Below are 17,332 nucleotides of genomic sequence, written 5' to 3'. Positions count from 1 at the left end.
TAGGATGAGGACTTCCGTCTTGTCTGAATTTAGTTTTAAACAGCTGTTCTTCATCCACTCTGCTACGTCTTTCATCCCTTCGTGTAGGTTGGTTTTGGCGGTGTTTGGGTCTTTGGTGAGGGAGAGGATTAGCTGTGTGTCGTCAGCGTAGGAGATGATGTTGAGGTTGTGTTGTCGCGCGATGGGTGCAAGGGGGCTCATGTAGACGTTGAAGAGGGTGGGGCTGAGCGAAGATCCTTGTGGTACGCCGCAGATGACTTCAGTGGCGTCTGATCTGAAAGGGGGGAGGCGGACTCTCTGGGTCCTTCCGGTGAGGAACGAGATGATCCAGTCCAATGCTTTTCCTTGAATCCGGACATTGCTGAGACGTTTTAGGAGGGTGCCGGACAGACCGTGTCGAATGCTGCGGAGATGTCCAGTAGGATGAGGGCCGCTGTTTCTCCGTTGTCAAGTAGTGTTCGAATGTCGTCTGTGGCTGCGATGAGGGCGGTTTCGGTGCTGTGTTTGGCTCGGAAGCCGGACTGTGATGGGTCGAGGGAGCCGTTAGATTCGAGGAAGGCGGCGAGCTGACTATTAACGGTTTTCTCAATGACTTTGGCAGGGAATGGAAGGAGCGAAATGGGGCGGTAGTTTTTAAGTTCGGTGGGGTCTGCTGTGGGTTTCTTCAGGAGAGCGCTGAGTTCGGCCTGTTTCCAGCTTTCCGGGAAGGTGGCGGTGTTGAGGGAGCAGTTGATGTTATCTCGGAGATGGGGTGCGATGATGGAGTCGGCTTTGTTGAAGATGTGGTGGGGGCATGGGTCGGTTGGCGATCCGGAGTGGATGGAGTTCATCAAGCGGATGGTGTCCTCAGTGCTGATTGGGTTCCAGGCGCAAAGGTTGGTGGTGGGGGGCTTCGGAGGTAGGGGGGGTGGACTTGTCGCCGAAGCTGTTATGTATGTCAGTGATTTTGCTGTGGAAGAACGAGGCTAGAGAGTCGCAGAGGTCTTGAGAGGGAGTGATGTCATTGGTGCCGGCGCTGGGATTGGTAAACTCTTTGACTATGTTGAAGAGTTCTTTGCTGTTGTGGGTGTTGTTGTCGAGTCGATCCTTGAATGCTGTTTTCTTGGTGGAACGGATCAGCTGATGGTGTTTACGGGTGGCGTTCTTGAGGGCGGTCATGTTGTCTGTGGTTGGGTTTTTTCGCCAGGCTTTCTCGAGGGTGCGGCAGATCTTTTTGGATTTCTTGAGTTCGTCATTGAACCAGGGGGCTTTTTTGATACCTGGCATGTTTAGATTGTTTTTCAGGGGTGCTAATTCGTTAGCACTATGTGTGATCCATTGTGTGAAGTTCATGGCTGCTTTATTTGGGTCCAGTGATTTGGTGGGAGGGTTTTGGTAAAGCGACGTGGTGAGTTGGTCGGTGGTAATTTTGTTCCAGTTTCTACGGGGGATTTGTTGTGGGTGGTGGTGGGTCGTGGTCTTTTTGTAATTGAAGTGGACGCAGCAGTGGTCCGTCCAATGGAGTTCTGTGGCGTGGTTGAAGGAGATGTGCTTGCTGGAGGAGAAGATTGGGTCTAGTGTGTGACCGGCGTAGTGGGTGGGGGTGTTTACCAGTTGTTTGAGTCCGAGATTGGCAAAGTTGTCCAGAAGGGTGGTGGTGTTGCTGTCGTTGTTCTTTTCCAGGTGGAAGTTGAGGTCTCCTAGTAGAATGCAGTCCTCGGAGGGGAGGGCGTGTGGGCTGATGAAGTCGGTGATGTCTTCGCTGAATTGTGTGCGGGGTCCTGGTGGTCTGTAGATGAGGGTGCCTCTGAGTGTGGTCTTAGAGTCGGTGTGAATCTGGAAGTGAAGGTGTTCAGCGGCTGCGAGGTTGTTGTCGGAACTGGTTGTGATGCGGATGGTGTTCTTATGGACGATGGCTATGCCTCCTCCTGTTTGGTTGATGCGGTCTTTTCGGATGATCTTGTAACCGTCCGGGATGGCTATGGCGATGTCGGGTGCTGATGAGGCGTTCATCCAAGTTTCTGTAAGAAAGGCGACGTCCGGCGTAGTGGTGTCTAGTAGGTTCCATAGTTCAGTGGCGTGTTTGTGGACAGAGCGGGTGTTGAGCAGGATGCACTTCAGGTGGTTAATGTCGGAGCTCCGTTTGGCTTTTGTGGATTTAGTGTGGGTCCTGATACAGTCGAACTTGCAGGAGTGGCAGATGAAGGGTCCATGGGTGTGTCCTGGGGCGGCTTGGTAGCAGTCTGGGAGACGGCCGGAGTTGAGTGCAGAGAGGGTTGCGGCGTCGTACGTTATGCGGGTGGGGTGGACTTTGCGGGGACCAGGGTGCCTGGCGCTGGGCGCGGTCCAGGCGCGGACGGGCGTAGACGGGCTTACCTTTGGCGCGCCCGCTGCGCGTGACCGCTGCGCGTATGTTGCTCTGACATAAGTGGATAGTGGAGGGGGGCGGGGCAAGGGAGGAGCAGCTGGGAGGCGGGAGCGGGGTGGAGAGATGGGCTAGGAGGCACAACAACAAGATGGCAGCAATAACAAAAGCGAAACAGGACGAGATTGGGGCACAATCTTTAATATCGCTATGCTATGGACAGTGGCACTGGCACAATCAGGCACAGATAATTTAAATAAGCAATGCAATTAATTAGAAGCAGCAGTTAACAGTATAGCGCTACGATACAGTCAATGAGAGTAAAGCACAATTAATTAAAAGCGGCAGTGAGCAGTATAGCGCTACGATATCGTCAATGCGAGCAATGCACAAATAATTCTAAGCGTCAGTGAGCAGTATAGTGCTACGATACCCAGATGACCAGGGAGCGTGAGGAGCGACCGCTTCTGAGCAAGTCAGGTTGGTCTCTTCAAGTTGTTATAGCAGTCGTCCCTTGGGGCAATAAGAAATGTCCAGGGAGACGCAAGTGTTGCACCAAAAGTGCACAGCATGGCTTGGAAAAGCCTATGCTGTCCATTTCTTAATCTTGTTTTAGAATGTCCTGTTATTTCTCCAGTATACTCAACATTCACATGAGCACACTGTAAGTGCTCCATGTCATTTTCAGGTCTGGGTTAACAGCATACCTATCTAACAGCCTGCTGATTATAATATACATTAGTGGCCTTTGGGACAGCCCACATATGTAGTTGCCATCTTCTGTGGCAATAGGAGCAGATCCAGATCAATAGACATAGCATCTGGGCCAGTCAGGACAGGAATGCCTGGAGATGCTCTACTCAGAAGCTGGTGAAATATAACCAGCAACAGGGCCGGAATGCTCTCCCAGGATTAGATAAGCATTCCACAAATATTAAATACTGCAGAACCTATGGTTTGTGATTTCATCCTGCCTTGACTACCAGACTGTTCAGTACTGTAAGTCTCAAATAATACTTGCTTATTTTATCATTGCCTCCAGCACTGACGAAGCCTCTATACCAGTAAACTAACAAACAGCTTCTGGCCCCCAGATCAGGAGGCGAACCTCTGCAAGGTTGTCACTTTTCCTCTACTCTGGGTTTAAGTTTAGGAAGCTGGCAGAGTCACATCACTGCTGTAAACTCTGGAGTGACAGAGGTTCTATCTGCCTGCACAGGAGCTGCACTGCACCTACAAGAGGAACAGACCTGATCAACAGCACAGCAGATCAACATGAAGACCAACTCAAGGCGCATCTGGCTGAAAGACCTGCGTGAGGATATTTTGATGGACTGAGGCAGTCCACAAGCCACATGGATTCCTCGGCCCAGCTGCCCAGAAAAATGGAAAAGCAACAAGAGCACCATCTAAGTTGAAGTGAGGAGCTGGGCCTTTAGACATCGATTAAGGTAAAATAGTACCATCCCGGCTCATCCCATACCCGTAGGAGAACTATCCCATGCTCTGGAAACCCCAGGATAAGCCCAGAATCTGTGGGAACAAGGAGGTTGCCCCAGTTCCAGAAAGGTTGATATTATTTCCTAAGCCCTTACCGTAACAGAGATATCACAATTTTGATGTGAAAATATTTGGCCCTTATTGAACCAGTGACTTTCATGTGGAGTTCAGGTCCTTTGGGAGCAATCTACCGTTGTGATATTGTGGCCTTTAGTGATAAATTCAGAGACACAAATCCCTTAAGAAAAAGACGGCACACTAGAACCAACTAGGTGTGTGCTGGCTCACTAGACTTGACATACAAAAAAAAGAACTAGTAATTAGGTCTTAAGTAGGTGGCTGGCCGCCAATGACTTAAAATGTTTTCTCTATCACTTACTTGCCAACGATTGTTGGTTAAGGGAGCCCCCAGGATACCACCATTAGAATCACCAGATGCATCACTTTGGTGGGTGGGGAGCTAGTTGTTTGGGTGGTGAGTTTTGGGACACATCTATTTAGGTGGGTGGTTGAAACCTCCAATTCTCTGTCCGGTTCTTGCAGTGGACTCATTTAATTCCCTATGCTATTCTTGAAGTTTACACCTAAAATTTCAAGAATAGATACTTTAACGGTATCCAAGGAACAGAGTTGGGTCCAGAGTCCCTCCATCGGTTTCCCCTGCCCATCTTTTCGATCCTTTTGAAAGTATGAAGCTTCTGCTAAAACCCAAGGAATCAAGAGCTTCCCTGGGTAAACCTGAACCAATTAACATAGGATAATGTTGACCACAGGTCCAGGGTTATCAGAAATCCTGCATCTAAAGCTTGGGTGCACTAATAACATTTGGGAGTAGCACCATATGTTTTGCTCCATTTATCCTAATTTCAACTGAGCTGTTAACCTGTTCAATTAAGTCCATATCTTTTCCTAAAGTGCAGCACGCACAGGCCATAGATCTTATTAAGTGTTACTTGCTGCATCATGTTTTATCCAGGTTTCTAACCCTCCCCAGCTTCTGGCCTAAGCTTTGACTGCTCATCCTCAACTGAGAGAGTCAAGTGTCTAAATGTGTAACCTGGCTCTGGAACTGGAAAGCACCAAAATCATGGCCATGGGGTGTGAATGGTAAATGACACTACACACATAATACATGGAGCAGTAACCACTTATTGTCCATAAACAGCAGAGAATGGGCATGCAGTAAGACTACAAAACTCTACACCAGAAGTACCTCTGATAGTTCACTAGATAATAAATCTGTGGGAGATCTGTTGTTGATGATAAATGCTCTCAACAATGTGAATTGCTACACGAGCGCTGGTCGCGCTGACACCTAGCTCGGACAACTGCTATTTTTAAAACTCCCTTTGTCTATTTCTGTTGTTTAGGTTCTTTAACCCTTGTTTTTAATCACCGCTCCACTGGGCTTCTGTCCCCTTACCCGCATTTAATTGAGGAAAACACACCGCCTTTTGGTGGGTCCGGGTTCCGGGGCTGACTCATTTGCGGGCGCCATCTTTGATTGGGGTGAGTGTCTGTGTGCGCGGGCGCCATCTTGGAGCGTCCCGACGCTCGAGTGGATGTGGGAGACGCCTATTTAAGGCGGACTTGTTCTTTTCAGGCTTCCTGTGAATTGCTACACGAGCGCTGGTCGCGCTGACACCTAGCTCGGACAACTGCTATTTTTAAAACTCCCTTTGTCTATTTCTGTTGTTTAGGTTCTTTAACCCTTGTTTTTAATCACCGCTCCACTGGGCTTCTGTCCCCTTACCCGCATTTAATTGAGGAAAACACACCGCCTTTTGGTGGGTCCGGGTTCCGGGGCTGACTCATTTGCGGGCGCCATCTTTGATTGGGGTGAGTGTCTGTGTGCGCGGGCGCCATCTTGGAGCGTCCCGACGCTCGAGTGGATGTGGGAGACGCCTATTTAAGGCGGACTTGTTCTTTTCAGGCTTCCTGTGAATTGCTACACGAGCGCTGGTCGCGCTGACACCTAGCTCGGACAACTGCTATTTTTAAAACTCCCTTTGTCTATTTCTGTTGTTTAGGTTCTTTAACCCTTGTTTTTAATCACCGCGCCACTGGGCTTCTGTCCCCTTACCCGCATTTAATTGAGGAAAACACACCGCCTTTTGGTGGGTCCGGGTTTCGGGGCTGACTCATTTGCGGGCGCCATCTTTGATTGGGGTGAGTGTCTGTGTGCGCGGGCGCCATCTTGGAGCGTCCCGACGCTCGAGTGGATATGGGAGACGCCTATTTAAGGCGGACTTGTTCTTTTCAGGCTTCCTGTGAATTGCTACACGAGCGCTGGTCGCGCTGACACCTAGCTCGGACAACTGCTATTTTTAAAACTCCCTTTGTCTATTTCTGTTGTTTAGGTTCTTTAACCCTTGTTTTTAATCACCGCTCCACTGGGCTTCTGTCCCCTTACCCGCATTTAATTGAGGAAAACACACCGCCTTTTGGTGGGTCCGGGTTCCGGGGCTGACTCATTTGCGGGCGCCATCTTTGATTGGGGTGAGTGTCTGTGTGCGCGGGCGCCATCTTGGAGCGTCCCGACGCTCGAGTGGATGTGGGAGACGCCTATTTAAAGTCGTCCTTTCCCGCGCAGCGGGATCGCGCAGCGGGACGCCGTCGCGTGGCCGGAGTCGTGCCAGAGTCCTGCCCGTCAGCGTCCCGGAGGCGTACGAGGCGCTGGGCAGGACTGGGCCATCTCTTCGGTATTCTTACTTCTGTATGTGAGCAATATGCTCCACTACTCAGGATCTGAACTCCGTTCCTGGCAGCATATAAATGGCTCCTGCCGCACGGTGTTTCCTGCCCGCCACAAGGGCAAGCAGTGCTGCCCCGAGTGTGGCTGGCGCCCGCAGAAACATCTGGTCGGTGCGCCGCAGAAGGCAGCGGTCGGCGTAAAACATCTGGGCCTGCTGCTTAATACTAGATCTCTTGGTCGGCATGCTCTGGACATATTCGATCTGTTAGAGTCAGAAAAACCTTTATTTTTGATGCTCACCGAGACGTGGCTCGGCGAGGCGTCCAATCCAGATATCGCCACTGCTATTCCGCCTGAGTATAATATTTTCAGGCAGGATAGGCCAAAGGGGCGTGGAGGTGGAGTTGCACTAATAGTGAACAAAGTGGCCACCTGTACCATCATCCCCTCGGACGCGATTAAGGATTGCGAATCCCTTGTCTTTGCCATTATCCTCTCTCCACACCAATCGTTGAAGGGTCTTCTAGTTTATCGGCCGCCAGGGCCCACGGGCTCGTTCTTTGAAGAGTTTCAGTCGGTGACCTCCTCTTTGCTACTCACGGCAGAGCATTGTATTGTTGCCGGGGACTTTAATGTCCATATGGACGTGGTAACGGATGCTGACGCGATTAAGATGCTGGACGTCACAGCCCCTCTGGGCCTGGTTCCCTATCATGCTGGACCGACCCATGAGAAGGGACATACCCTAGATCTGACCTTTTCTACGTCTCCCATAGAGATGCTGGCTCCTATTCAGGTGCTTTGGTCTGATCATAGGTTGGTGAAATTTTATTTCCCGGAAGTTAGGAAGTCTTCCGCTGCCCCCCGGCAGACTTCCGTGGGATTCAGGGCACTTCAGCGGGTCACTCCGGAATTGCTGGCTCAGTCCTGTGTGGACCATCCCTGTGCGCTAACGGGGGTCTTAGAGGAGGATGTGGAGCGAGTGCAGGTCTGGCTTTCAGAGAGACTTAATGACCTGGCGCCTCTGAAACCCCTCCGCAAACCTGAAAAAGGGGCATCTGCCCCTTGGTTTACGGCAGCATTGGCGGCCTCTCGTCGGCTATGCAAGGTAGCAGAAAGAGCATGGCGCGTGAAATACGACGCAACGGCGAAACTCGCCTACAGATCTTTGGTTAAAGCCTATCACCGGAACATCCTCTCGGAGAAGAAGGCCTACTTCGCGAGGAAAATTGAAGCTGCCTCCAATTCCTGTAAGGAGCTTTTCGCCATTGTGCGGGAGTTTACAACCTCACGCGAGGCACCAACTCAGGCCCCCCCTCCTGCGCCGTGGGTCAGGGCGATGGCGGACTTTTTCACATCTAAGATCCAACGGATCCAGGACTCCTTCCCTGTGCTGGAGCCTGAGATGCCCGATCGGGTGGAGAATACCGCTGTTACCCTGCCTAACGCCGGTGTGGCCCTGGCAGCCTTCCCGCCTCTCTCGATGGCCGCGTCATTTGACCTGATGGCTGGGCTTAAATCTGGCTCCCCTCGGGATGCCTGCCCCGCTAAATTTCTGGCTAAAATGGCAGCTGTCATTAATCCACTTGTGAACCCCCTGTTGAACTGCTCTCTTGTACAGGGTGTGGTTCCCCAGGCCTGGAAGCAGGCAATGATTATTCCCCTGCTTAAAAAGCCTGGTTTGAATGCGGAGGTGTTGGCGAATTATAGACCTATCTCGCTCCTACCGGCCTTCGCGAAGGTCATTGAAAAGCACGTGCATAAGGTGCTTGCCGAGTATTTGGAGTCCCACGATCTACTGCACCCTACCCATTCAGGTTTCCGCGCCAATCTTAGCACCGAAACAGCTCTCCTGGAAGTCTCGGAGGCGATAAAGGAGGTGCTGGATTCGGGTGGAAGAGTGATGCTGGTGATGTTAGATCTGTCGGCGGCCTTTGACACCGTCCCCCATGAGGGTCTTCTTGGAAGACTCGCAGAGATTGGTCTCCGGGGGACGGTGCTCCAGTGGTTTCGATCTTTTCTGGCTGGCCGTCGACAAACGGTCTGGGCTTCTGCTTGCTCCGCCGAGATGTCGCCATTGGGTGTCGGAGTTCCTCAGGGCTCAGTACTGAGCCCTACTCTTTTTAACATCTTCATGACCCCTCTGGCGGCACTGGCGGAGTCTTTCGGGGCTCAGATCGTTTCCTACGCCGATGACACCCAGCTCCTCTTCACCTGTGAGAGGGGGGCGGACTTTGATGGAGGTAGGATCCAGGGTTGCCTTGAGGCTGTGTTTCAGTGGTTCCAACATCACAGCCTCAAGTGCAACTCGGATAAATCCGAGGTCCTCTTTTTTGGATGCAGCTCAGATCCGGACTGGAAAGTGTGGTGGCCTGAGAACATGTTTCCACCAGCAAGTTCGTCCCAGGTGGCAAAAAACCTTGGGATCAAGATCGACAATGGCCTCTCACTACGCTCACAGGTAATCGGGCTCACTGGCACCTGCTTTGGACTGCTCCGGATGTTACGCAAGTTCCTTCCCCTGTTATCGGAGGAACACAGGAAGATCACAGTTCAGGCGTTTATTGGTTCGAGAATTGACTATTCCAACGTCCTATATCTCGGCCTGCCAGAATACCTGCTCCAACGGTTACAGGTTGTCCAGAACTCGGCAGCACGCGCCATTTATGGACTTTCTCGCCGTGCTAGAGCCTCGGGTCTCCTGGAGGCTCTGCACTGGCTTCCTGTCCGGAAGCGGATAATTTTTAAGACCCTTACTCTGGCATACAAAGCCATGCATTCCTCCGGAGCAAAATACCTTCAGAAAAGGCTATCATTCTATTACCCTGCCAGGCCGCTCAGGTCAGGAGCCTTGTTTCTTGCTACGGTTCCCCGTGTCAAGAGAGCCCGCATCGGAGGCCGTTCTTTTAAACTATTAGCGCCCCAGCTGTGGAATAAACTGCCTGTGTCCCTGCGCAGTTCCCCTAACCTGTTAACATTTAGGAAGGGGCTCAAAACTTGGCTTTTTTCCTCTTAGTTCCTGGCCCTATTAGGTTTCTTTCTCTCTGGTTTTTTTTTCTTGTTGTGTTATGAGATTGTGTGCAATTCAAAGCGTCGGGACACTCTTCTGAGTAGCCGTACGCTATATAAAACCCCGGGATAACATAACATAACATAACATAACATAACAATATCCAACCCTCTCAGAGAATGACTTCACCCCACAGACCATGTGCGGTGCATGTCTTTAGTTTGCCTTCAAGCGCATACCAAACTCCTAAACTAAAAGTTATGTTCTACAGTATTTGCATCTGGTTGCTTTTTTCCCTGCAATTGACCTATGAAGTCAGAGTCAATGCAAGCGTGCTAGGAGAGGTCTTGCTCGAATGCCAAGAATATCCTCTCCAAAAGGTGCTTACCTGATGAGACTGCAGCCCGATGATGGAAGTGTATGCTTGTATTGTGACAAAGATCTCTGGGCGATACAGAATATCGGAGCCAGGAATTCGAAATGGCCTCAGCAACCCAACCAAACATCGAGACAGCGCATGGAAGACCTCGTCGAATATGATCTCTCCTGTGGAGTCATCCTGTGAGAACCAGAGAAACAAAAGCACATTGAAATGAGTTTCTAGCCAGAATCTATCCCAACTCCTAAAAGTCACAAACACCTTCATGTCAGAGCTTTTAACACCCACCGATATCCCTTAGGTCTTGTTAGGAGAAGAAACTGGTGTACAACCATAAGTTACAAGACAAAAAATACACACAGTGTCAGCTTACCACAATCCCAGTGGACGGACTTAAGTCAAGTTCGATGACGAACCGGTATTGCCGTGCCAGAAACGTGACACAAGTGGAAGGCACCAGCAGGTACGCCTTAGGCCTCACGGTGTCCTCTGGTTGCCAACCATGGGGCAGAATGCTGAGCACGTCCAATTCATTATCAGACTGAACCTAGAACAGAGAAAGCATAGGACTTACAAAAGTGATGCGTAGCTACTGGCTAGAGAAAGTGGGAATAAAACAGAGAGCCTAAACCTAGAGGGTGTATCCACACCTGAAGAAGTGTGTTACAACCACAAGCACCTCAAACCATCTCTGAGAACGTTCATGTATTAGTGATTGAGACTTCTATATCATAAGTGATTTCTTGTCCTGTGCCTGCTTAAAAAACCCGAGCACACCATTCTACACTTATTAGGACTACAAGTACAGCCAATCCGCCTGTTAAGCCTGACAGCTACACCCTTGTAGAATATGGTCTCCACCAAACTTTCCCCTCACACTACAATTCCTCCCATGTGGAAAAGCCCTTACGAGACACGTCACGGGGGAACACCTCGCCATTTTTCTTTCACATCTGCAGATTACTTAACAACTGCAGTGTCACACATGGCAGAAGTTGTGTGGTTCATTCTTCTAACACTAAGCCAATTATTCACAAAGGTACTTGAGCATTGGGAGGAAATGGGGGCATTGATGGTAAGCAGTGCATGAGGAGAGTAAAAAGGACGAAGGAAAAACCAAACTGGCCTACTTCAAATGGTCATCCATATTAGCATGCTTTTAAGATGAGTGAAGTTTAAGTGCTAAAGGCAGATGTTCTGTGGTAGAGGGTGCACAGAATGATTAACGGCTTACTCATTTAGTCGATGAATTATCACAGATAAGGTACACCACTGTAGTCTGCAGAGGCTGCACATGGTAATCACATTGTGGCATTGGGTAACTGTCCTTAGGACTAGTGAGTAGAAAGGTTTGAAAGGTTGTGTAAAAGGAATCAGAGCCAGAGGACAATTGAGAGCATGATGGCTTGTAGTTTCCCATTGCTAAGTATCTGGATAGTTGGAAGGTGAATTTTAGGCAATATCCCAATCAGTGGGGCCTGTTGAGGGTGGAAGGAAGAGATCATTCTGCTGCATTGATTAGGTGTTTGTCTGCAGGGGATTTTTAGGTGAGGCAGTGTAGGCCTTTAACCCAGACCTGTATAGGTCATACATGGAGTATTTTAGGAGGTGAGCTCTCAGACCTCCTTTTTACACACCAATTAAGTTAGAATCCAATAAACAGCTGACACATGGATAAGCCTATAGATGGGAGCGAAGCGTGGATGCTAGAGTGGACTGGCCTGAGAGGCAATATGAGATGGTGGCGGCACAGAGGGCTCCATCCTGTATAGTAGTGTTGCTTCCAAGGCAAAGTGGTGCCTTTCAGTAGAAGATAAAACAACTATGAGCAAAATATGCACTTTCGGAATTTAGTACTGGGGAGTTTTCCTGAGGAACACTTGCTGAAGGTTCAGTTGTACCTAGTTCTTCATACGCGCCATAAGAAGCCAAGTAAGCTGCTATATATAAACCTCTCTGACCCAACAGTGTTAGGACTGCTGTCTTTGTTATTGTCAGAAACTGCCTCCCTGGGCTATGTGCTGCCACCACTACATGACATTATTTAACTACTCCTTGACCGTGGCAGTGCTACCTGCTTACCTAATTCCCAACCAGAATCATCTGCTCTACAACAACTCTGGAGGTGCAATCTCTTCCTGTCTCATCTTAGTCCCACACTTCATGCTACTGGCCTTTCACAATCTCTCAACTATCTCACTCTTGCTCTTTATGACAAACTCGTTTTCATTTAGAATGTTCTAGTCTATTCCTCCTCTCTCATAAGACCCACTCGCAGAAGATAACAAGCCTTAATCCTTCCAACTGACCAGTCTTCGGACATTCTCTCTCCTGGTCATTCAGAAATGGGGAGTATTCCCAGGTATGGTACTCTCCTTGGCCAACAAGATGCCACCAAGACCCAAACTGCATCCGCAGATGGATGTCAAGACAATAGTCTTCCACATATTCTAGTATTTGTTAGGGCCTCTGTAATCGAGGTTAAGTCTTGAATATGCAGAAACTGCTTATTCTAATTTGAAAGTTTATTTGAAAAAGGCCCACTAGCTATCTTGTGAAAAACCTTAGGAAAAAGTTCAGCCGTTTTGGCAAAATAAAGAGATCAATGTATGGAAAGTTTCTGCCTCACTGTGGACATTGAGATGGTATTACAGTTGATAAATCCACTAAAGATGAAAGAACAAAAAAGAAAGTGTGCAAAAATACAAATCCCGACAGGGGCAATAATCTGAGATATCTAGGACAAGTTATTTCTGTAAATTCAGTCAGTAGTAGGGTTCTAAAGGGCTGCCAAAGTTCCTCAAATTGGTCCCCCTTCCCGGCTGCGGTGAGTGACAGTTTTTTCATCCCTGACAGGTTGGACATTGCTTTTATTGCCAGTATTGTCTTGAATACCATGCTTCCGTTGGACATTACTACTCTTACCTGGTATAACCTTACTGCATATTGTATCACATTGCACTGTCTTTCAACAATAAAAAGATATAACCTAAAAATACAAATCCCTTTTCTTGCGTGACCAGTGCCAATTCAGCAATGCATCTACTCACCAGCTCTGCCTCTGGGACTGGAGAGATGACCTGGTGTAAGTTGGAGAGAAACCAGGCCAGACGGACATTGCGAGAAATGCGGTAATCCTTTTTCATGAGTAAGTACACCTGTCCTGCTTCTTCCACCTGTGCATAAGAGAAGAGGCACTGAACAAAAACTTACACACAACTACAGCAATACAAAAGGCACCCTAATCCTCAACATTAGCACATTACACATTGTTACCTGTGTCAAAGCCTTGAATTATAAACTAAAAACCCACAAAGGTCTGAAGTTATCCTTACAATGGAGTTTTAAGGGAGGTCGTTAAAGATTTATATAGTTCTGTAGTATTTATTTATTTATTTATTTGCGGGTTTGTATCGCGCTAGGATCATCTCCCGAAGGAGTATCTCCGCGCCTTTGAGAACCTTTCAGCATGTAACAGTTGGTAAGCAGATGTCATTAGTTAGGAAATAAGAAGGTTTTTAACTGTTTCCTAAAAGGGAGATATTCCTGACAAAGTCTCAAGGAGAGAGGGAGGCTGTTCCACAATCTTGGTCCAGCGATTGTGGAAGAAGTCACTATCTACAGTGCAGGTATTTTAGTGAAAGGCAGAAAGCAGGGCAAATGCTTAAATCCACCCGCCTGCTCTTATTATTTGTAATGTAAAATTACAAATAATACCATAATCAAATGTTATGTTCATCCCTTTTTCAGCTAGCCTCTTGAAACTCACTACCCACCTCGCGCTTTAGGAATGACAGTTTGTTGCGACAGTTTCCTTCTCTCTTTCTACAGATTTTAGATGCCTGTGTGGCCTTCTTTCCCTGCCTTCTGGAATGTCCTGCATATGGCGCTCCTGTTTGGTCTGTGACTGAGGGGATTACATTATTATAACTCCAGATTTTAAATGTGTGATCTATTCTTCACTGCAGGCGGGGGCAGGATCATTGCTGGGGCCACCTCAACATATCGCCTATACAAAACCAGACGGTGTTGCCTATCATCGCTGCTTGTTCTAAGCCCGGTACTTGGGCTCTTCTCTGGGGCATTGTATGATGATGATGATGCTGGTGTCATCATGTGGGGATGTCTTTAAGAGTGGCTCACAATCAACGTTGGACTGGGAGACTTTGTGGTGGGCAAGGAGCCCTGGGTCACTGGCTTAGTGTGGCCATGCATCTGTGTTCCACATTTCTGGCACTTGGAAAGGGCAGCTGCAGGGCCAGACAGGGGAAACAAAAGAAGCCCTAGCAAAAACACTCAAACCATCCCATCTCCTCTCCTGCTTAATCTTTTTCTTGTATTCATCCCCTCCCTGTTCTCCAGCTCTCATGTCTTTCTCTTCACATCCCTCCCTCCCACTGAAGCATCCTTGTGCCTGCTACAAATAACCTCTGGAATCTGCAGAACATGACAGACTCCAGTAGCAGCCCTGAGCTTTCAAAACCAGCATCCAATGTCTCCAACCCACCGAGGAAATGCCCAATGGAATAAAAGCCCACTCTGGCCCCAGAAGGGGGCATCAACAAGCAGCCTGGAGACAAATGAACCCGAAGGAGAGTTGAAACTATGTCAGCGTTGTCAGGCAAGTGGAACACTTTAGGCTTTAGAAAACAATGCTAGAGGGAAAGGACCGACCGCCTGTAGGAACAGGTGATGCTCTTCAACTACTCTTTGCGGGACAGGACTTCTTTGGCTTTCCACTGCATGAGCAGCAGAGATGCACCGTGATGACGTCCGGGCTGACTGGCAGAACGAGCTCAGCACCCCTTCAGAAGGTACGCCAGCTAGAAAAGGCCATCGCTCATAGAAATAGGGGACATTACTCGACCGCACATTGCCTGGTGTCCATCTTGCACGTTTGGGCTTCACCTTCCTTAGCAGCATAGCTGGTACATTTTTGCTAAACTTGCTACCCTTGCGCTGAAATGAAATGATAAATAGATTTATTTAGCACAATACAACTACCCGAAGGTGTCAAGGCGCTAGCTCATCAGGCAAAATATGCCGTAGGGTCTTAATTCCGAGTTTGAGATTAAACGGCCATGTTTTTAGCGCTTTCCTGAAAGCAAACAGGTGAGTTTTGTCTTTTAACCTCTGGGGAAGAGAGTTCCAGAGTCTGGTCGTACCAATCAGAAAGCTTCTTCCGCCCCAGGCGCTTTTCTTGAACCTAGGAATCACCAAATTGTGGGACTGAGCTGAGCATAGACGGCGCGTAGGAACGTACCGTCAGAAGTTCTGCTTGAAAAAGGCTGGTTTTATGTCAAAGGTTGCTTTGAATGCTATGCACAGGTCTTTGAACTCAATACGTCTCTTCACTGGTAAGCAGTGCAACTCTTTTAGAGCAGCCGTGGCAGATTTGTGCTTGGGGATGTCCAGCAGGATGTGCGCAGCGGGATTTTATACAATCCGTAGTTTAGTTAAGCATTTAGTCCTGAGGTTGATAAAAAAAGACCGTTGCAGTAATCAGTTCTGGACAAAACCAGAGCAGAGATCACCAGCTTGCGTAGATGGACAGGAATGAAGGGAAGGATTTTTCTGGGTCGTTTTAATGTGTAAAAGGATACAGAGGTGACCTGGTTCACATGGCCTTCAAATGTGAGCTTGGAATCAAAGGTGACTCCTAAGTTTTTTACTTTATTTGAAGGGATAGGCAAAGAGCCCAGTTCCGATGGCCAGAAAGCTGGGGACCAAAATGTGGTGTTGCTGCGAAAGAGTAGAACTTCTGTTTTATTGGAATTTAACTTCAGATAGTTGGTGGCCATCCAATCACCAACTTGATGGAGGCAAGTATAGAACTGTGACACTGTGTCCGAAGGTGAGCCGGTCACTGATACCACAATTTGGATATCGTCCGCATAGGAAATTGCTGAGAAGCCCAGAGATCTAATCAGCTGCGCCAGAGGGGCAATGTAGATGTTAAAAAGGGTGGGGCTCAATGATGAGCCCTGGGGTACCCCACAAGGCAGTGTAAAATTTAGTGAGTTTTTGCTGCGGTTATGGCTGTGGTGTAATAGCGGGTCTTCTCGTCATGCATTAATTTTTATTAGTCTAGCAGGGATTGTTTATAGGCCATTCTGTCACTAATATCATAGCGAGATCTCCATTTCCTTTCAGGATGGCGGCAGTTTTGTTTTTGAAGGCTAAGATGTTCAGTATACGAGGGTTCAGAGCGTCTTGATCTTTGATTAGTAGAGGACTTTTCATTTAAAACATGATCAACTGAGCTGCAGAGCCACTGCTCGAAGGCGACTGCCACTGTGTTGGGGTCATTATTATTCTTGGGGGTATTCTGGACCAGGGAGATTTCTATGGTTTCAGTTGCCATTTCATTCCATGGCCGGAACCAGCTAGGATGTTTATTTCATAAAAATTCTCTGATCCCAAATGATGAAGGGAAAGGGAGAACATGACAGCTTTGTGATCAGACCAGGTAAGCGGGAGAGACGGTAGACATTGTAGAAGATTATTATTGGAAAATACTCCATCCAGCTGCTGCCCTGCAGAGTGGGTGCAACCAATTACTTGCTGAGTAAGTCGTAGGCTATTCATGATATCAATAAAAAGTACTGCATCCCTATCTGAAAGGACTTCAAGATGTAGATTGAAGTCACCCAAGAGTGTGAAATCCTGCGACTGAGGTATTCCAAGGACTGACCCACAGTGTTTAGAAAGTCTGCTCTGGGGCCAGGAGGACGATAAAATAATAGGCCATTAAAAGTATAGCAGTTGTCTATTGAGATCTTAAACAGAAGGGATTCCAGGGTTGACAAATTATTTTGGGTAGTAAATGTCCCTGTCCATCTACTATGGTATATTATGGCCAGCCCACTGCCCTTTTTTCAAACCCGGTCTTGTTTGAAAATGGAGGAGGGTGGTCCTAAACTGCTAATTGGGGAAGGTGCACCCAGGAAACCCGTTACAGTACATCTGTCTCCTATTGGGAGAGGGGGCTACTGGAACAGCAGCAGCTTCATCAAGTCTTCCGCTGCAGTCTCCTCTAGTACATCATCCTCTCCAGCTCAGTGGAGGGGGCTATCCTAAGGGAAGGGGAACACTATTAGGAGGTGGGCTTCCGATATATCAAACATGGTCCAGAGCTCTGGGGGCCAGACTAGATGGAAACCTAGAGGTGGGGCCTCAAACGCAGATTAAGTCAAAAGTGGAGGTACAGGCGGTTAATCGTGGCGATAGGGTGCCTCTATGGATTCCCCAAAGAGATGCTGTAAAGAAAGACCATGTGGTGCAGAACGCTTCCTCGCCCATAGTGGATCTCACTTGGTTATTTGAGACTGAATCCTAACCGAAAAATAGAGGATTCATTTTCAAACTTTTTTTCAGAAATAGAGGCACGGAAGCTGTTAGAAA

General features: G+C 48.3%; 1 protein-coding gene across 7 annotated transcripts in view; it reads right to left on the bottom strand.

Annotated features, from left to right (window-relative positions):
• The window catches only part of SZT2 (SZT2 subunit of KICSTOR complex), an 804,663-nt gene that overhangs the window by 760,725 nt on the left and 26,606 nt on the right, over positions 1-17,332 (bottom strand). For all 7 annotated transcript variants that reach the window (XM_078659317.1, XM_078659363.1, XM_078659315.1 and 4 more), the window contains exons 2-4: positions 12,979-13,104; positions 10,302-10,475; positions 9,938-10,108 (exon numbers count right to left, since the gene is read on the bottom strand). In XM_078659317.1, coding sequence (XP_078515443.1) covers positions 9,938-10,108; positions 10,302-10,475; positions 12,979-13,104 — 471 coding nt within the window. The remainder of the gene's footprint in view (positions 1-9,937; positions 10,109-10,301; positions 10,476-12,978; positions 13,105-17,332) is intronic.

The sequence above is a fragment of the Lissotriton helveticus genome, chromosome 1_1 (genome assembly GCF_964261635.1).
Source record: "Lissotriton helveticus chromosome 1_1, aLisHel1.1, whole genome shotgun sequence".
Classification (NCBI taxonomy): domain Eukaryota; kingdom Metazoa; phylum Chordata; class Amphibia; order Caudata; family Salamandridae; genus Lissotriton; species Lissotriton helveticus.
The sequence above is the reverse complement of the archived record's forward strand: the minus strand, read 5'-3'. Positions and strand labels throughout refer to the sequence as shown.